The sequence below is a fragment of the Capsicum annuum genome, unplaced genomic scaffold (genome assembly GCF_002878395.1).
Source record: "Capsicum annuum cultivar UCD-10X-F1 unplaced genomic scaffold, UCD10Xv1.1 ctg82197, whole genome shotgun sequence".
Taxonomy (NCBI): domain Eukaryota; kingdom Viridiplantae; phylum Streptophyta; class Magnoliopsida; order Solanales; family Solanaceae; genus Capsicum; species Capsicum annuum.
Window position 1 is genome coordinate 1 of NW_025892970.1, and position 5,218 is coordinate 5,218.

The 5,218-nt window shown below is 36.2% G+C and overlaps 1 protein-coding gene across 1 annotated transcript; it reads right to left on the reverse strand.

Annotated features, from left to right (window-relative positions):
* Positions 1-1,425: 1,425 nt before the first annotated feature.
* Positions 1,426-4,885, reverse strand: LOC124895440 (12-oxophytodienoate reductase-like protein). Its single transcript, XM_047405864.1, has 4 exons — positions 4,736-4,885; positions 4,597-4,669; positions 1,812-1,922; positions 1,426-1,730 (listed from the first exon to the last, which is right to left on the reverse strand). Exons 1-4 carry the CDS (start codon positions 4,883-4,885, stop codon positions 1,426-1,428), a joined length of 639 nt encoding a protein of 212 aa, XP_047261820.1.
* Positions 4,886-5,218: the final 333 nt, after the last annotated feature.

Consider the following 5,218-nt stretch of genomic DNA (forward strand, 5'->3'; position numbering starts at 1 on the left):
TACAAAGTGCATATATTATGTGCACTATATAGCCTGTAGGTTGTACTATATATCAATCTTCTTTGTATTTATTCGCCCTTATCGTCCATTAGTTTCAAAATTTCTTAAAAGAATTTTCTTTCAATTTCCTCTATCACCTTCCATTGCCTCTATTACCTTCAGTTTCGTACTCCATGAATTACAATAGGAGGCTTGTTTCATGTGGGTCTCCTCCAGTTGTTAGAATTTCATGGTCTGATGAAAATCCGGACGTAGATTCCTCGGTTGTATGCATTATGGTGTAAGTAATTTTTATATTTTCTATTTTTATCTTTTTTTCTTAATAAATAATTTTTACAACTTTGTTTTTAATGAACTGCAGTCCCTATTTCGTACTCCTTGCAACTTTTTTGATTGGTATGATCCCGAGTTTCCACGTCAAGCAAATGTTGTGATTTTGGGTTTGTCGAAGAAGACTAACAAACAACAAAAGGAGCTGAAGGCCAAAAGGATCTTAAAGCTGATTTTGAGCATTAGTTTGATATGTAACTTGATGATGTTCATTTACTTTTTGTGCCGTTGAAAGAGAATTTGGTGTTGGTGTATGTCTGATGGTGAACTTAAGGCTTGCATCCATGAACGGACAATTAGTTTAACTTCTTGATTTCGTCTATGTATGATTTGTATTTTGACGGATATAATAGTATTTTTTATAGAATTTGCCTTTAAGCTTGGAGGCACCTGCATATCACACAACACTCCTGAGGCAAGCCTAATACGTGTAGTTAATAGAAAGACTCCTAATCCTTTTTAACATACAAAGCTAAAGTAACAAATATCAGCTACTTGGAGCAATTTAATTGAAACCTGAGGTTTCAATAGATAGTTAAGTCCGCATAATATTTTACCTCATTTAATACTATAGATCAACTACAATTTGAACAAATATGAGGTTTACAACTTATTGAGGCTATAATGCTTAGAAGACTTGGTTCTATAGATTTGCGGTGGGATGGATTGGAGGTTTCCAAGTTTGAGCTTTATATATGTAAATAATTGTGGGAGTGTTTTCCCCAAATTAGTTGAAGCAACAATGTAAATACCGAACACCGAATGAGGAAACCCCCAAAAAATAAAAAATGAATGACGATGGTCAAGAATATAGGCAAATATGAGTTTACATCATAATTTGGCATATTGCTAGTGTTGGATTCTTCAAAAATACATTGACTTTGAAGGATTCTATGTGCAACCGTCAACATTTTTTGAAGAATCCCATCAATATAGGATAAAAGTGAACTCGTGAATACATCACATGAAGTAAATTTTCCAAGATATAATAACCTAAAAGGCAATTTCAAGAGATGGATAATCAGTTTTATTGTAGCCACCGGAAGCAAGAAGTGTCCCTCCAAAAGCCATTCTAATTGATTTGAGACAACGAGGTTAGTCCCTTGGCTCGAAAACACGTAGATACAAAACTCCCAGCTTAGTCAGTTCACTAGCCAAATAAGTCGACAGGGCTTCTTGGTTCGAGTCCTTTTTCCCGTACACTTCGGAGAAAAGAGAGAGTTTTACGCCAACTCTGTCTGCTGCGATTTCTTCCACAACTGCTCCTATAATTTCGAGAGCAAGTCTACAACGGTTCCCAATGCTTCCACCATATTCATCAATCCTATCGTTGACTTGATCGTTCAAGAATTGATCAATGATGTAGCTGTTTGCAGAATTGATCTCCACTCCATCAAATCCTTTAATACGAGGAATACTAACATGTTAATTAAGTGACGATTTATCAAGTAAAAGTTATGTTACATCAATGGATAAGTTACCAGCTTCAATGGCATTGTGGGCTGCAATTTTAAAATCATTGACAATGAGAGGGAGTCCATTAGTTTTTAGTTGCTTTGGTGTTGGTCTGAAGTAGTCACCATTGTCAGGTACTACACATAGTAAAGATCAAAATACATGAGCATTCATTATTGTCATTCCATGAGTAACATATGTTAAAAGAATGGATCTTCATCATAACTCAATCACAACAATAAGCTCAAGAACTAAAAATTGGCTCACAAAGGATTTAAACCTGATAGAAAGCATTGAAACTATTGTACTATTAAAACAATGGCCGGATCCAGGTCTGAGTTTTTACATATAAATTTATGTTTCACGTAAAAAGTACTAGGTTCGGATGAACTTAGTGCCTAAACACTACATCCTACCTTTTCTTGCCCCAGTCAGGACTCAGGACTGGATAATTGATATAAGGATTAAAGTTAACTCACTATCGTAAATCTCTAACAATTTGAGTTTGTGCCAAGCTCAACCATAAAAGCTAGCTTGAAAGACAAAGCTAACTCACTGGATAATGTTTAACCCCTCTATCAATTTTACACAATTGATAGCTAACATCCTTCCATATACAGACAAAAGCAAATTACCAAGGGCCTTAAGCTACAAATCTAAGCTTCATATGACAACTTTGAGAAGAATTCAAGAGGGGTACATGATCAATCTTGTATGATGCTATAATATCTGCACATACAATTAGTTTTTAGGTAGTTTTTTGGTGGGATATCATTTTATCCTAATGTCCATTTCCTATCTTTTTAAGTCCTTATTTTTCATTTCCTTCTCAGTTTAGCTCATAAATGTTTTGTTAGAGTGGGAAGTGGAAAATAGAAAAAAAAGTAAGAAAAGAAAGATGAATTATTTACCAAATTTGGTAAGTGGGAATACCCCTCAATTATCTCCGAACTTCTTAAAGGACAGAAATAAAGAAAAATATGTTCGTGAAGCTGCATTTGCATTTTAAACAATATCTGTGAGAGACAATCATTCTCTTTCACAGGAGAAAGTAAACATTGCTCCATTTACTAGCCTACGGTCAGCAAAATTGTTTCAAGCTGTTAAAGCTTGTTGTGGCTATAAAAAAAGTTTTGCAAATATTGAAGTTTAGTATTGAAATGTTTGTTTGAGGAATATGACAAATGAAAAGTATTAGTCAAGTGAAATGCATGTACAAAGCAACTTAATCTTCACAAACTTTAAACTACATAATTTTGCTACTTGAATACATTAGCGATATATCTAATGCCCATCAATCTTATAAATTATTCTGAAGGTACCTATGCCTGGTTGCATCTCTATTGCTTTATGGTACAGTAGGCACTAAATCCCAGAATCTCTACCCAGGTCAGGCTAGATACAATGGATACATATAGTTCCATTTCAATTTTGCAGATTCATATATAATGAACATAACAAGGTAGGCAAGAGAGAAAAAAATACAACAGGACAAGTCATAACTGCCATGACCAGCAAGTGGGTTTTCTTTAAAAAACCAAGTATCCTATTTAAGTATTTTATACAAACTTCAAACACCGATGGAGGATAAGTGAGTTAACACGAATGCACGCCCTTACAAGTTCAGGAAGAATCTGTAAGTTAACAACGTTAAAAGGATGAATATCAACTTCGCATCAACAACAAAGCCAGATAATTGTTGGGTTCAATATGTATGAAAAGTATGAATGGAAAATGAAGGAAAAATAGTAGAGAGAAACAGAGACACTAAAATGGAAAGTGTACTCTTTTAAGGGAAAGTTCACTAATTCTCCTACATTAGTGGAAGAAAGGAACTTTGAAGTGTTTATAATAAGAAACACTTACTCCACATGGATAGTGAGGCAAGAACAAGGTGGTGCCTCGAGCCGTCGTTGCTCGCTTGGCTCGGCTTTGGCTTCGGCAAATGATAGTGAGGCAAGAACAAGGTGGTGCCTCGCGCTGTCGTCGCTCGCTTGGCTCGGCTTTGGCTTCGGCAAATGATCGATCGATGAGATCTATTTTTTTGGATAAAGTTTATTTGACAGAAATTTAATCCAAAAATACCAAAGGAAAAAAACGCAACAAATTTTTTCTGTGTTTTGATCCTCCATTTATATGCATGCATGCAGTGGCGGAAACACTGTTTCGAAATGCGATGCAGAAGCGAATTGATGCTTCGGAAGGGATGCAACCCTTCAACAAAATGACACACTGATTCGTGAAATGGTATGCTAGTTCGGAAACAACGCATTCTTAGGACGAACAGATATGATTTTCCAAAAAGGTTACACCTTTTAAGTGAACCATTGCCACCTTTCAGAACCTGATGGCTATAAAAACCTGCTTTCATCCACAGGTTTTGGTACAAAAATTTTCTGAATATAAAAACTCTTCTTGTCTTCAAAAACATTCTGTGTGATCAATCAAATCGTTGAGTGAGTTCGTTGAATCCAACAATTTGAGGTACCGCTATTGTTCGGATTGAAGGCCATTTTATCCTAAGAGGAAGATTCCATAACCTCGGGTACAGTAAGAGAAATTATTCCTTAAGGACATTCCGTGAAGTCGGGGGACTTGACATTAAAATTCTATTTCATCTTTTTTCTGAAATTTAACATACATCTTAGATAGATTATTTATAATCTTGTGTTGAAGGTGTTAAGGAACTTCATAAGTGTTCTTGTTTAAACATGAACTTGTGTTGAAGTTGTTGTTACATTTATAGAGATTCTTGTGCCCGAAAACGTTGTAGATAACAATAACTCTTCCTACCAAGGATAAAAAATTTACTTTCTTTATAACCAGTGGAACTATAGAAGATCATAAATACAAAACATTCCACTGAACTAAATAATTGAACTACCTGGTATATGTAACCACAAGTGAACTGCAGAAGCTAATAGTAATGAAACGACTTATGCTGTCCAACTGGGTCATCATATGCCGCTGCCTGAGGATCTGGCTCTGGAGACGGAAGTAATGGCACATCTCCTAATCCCTCATGTATGAATACACCATGTATATGTCCACGTCCTCGGCCACGTTCACGTCCACGTCCTCCCCTGCCTCCTCCGCGCATCCCGAGTGGTTGCTGGTACTGTTCATTTGGAACTACAGACCCATGAAAGGCCTGATTTACTTGGTCAAAAATACCTATAATATCATCAAGAAACTCGACTCCACACCCACTAGTTTCTGGTGTCTCCTTCTATACTAACGTTTTTTCATACAATCATTGCAGGCCTCTATGCATCGCCTTATGTGAAGCCGCAATTGGGATGTATCGAGAACCTCTGAGAGTGGGGTTGCCCAATAACAATCGTCTGTGCAGAAAATACCATTCTAGATAGGAATCTAAACTGGAGATCAACCCAACGGCTATGCTCTAAAATAAAATCAAGGTCGACTGGAG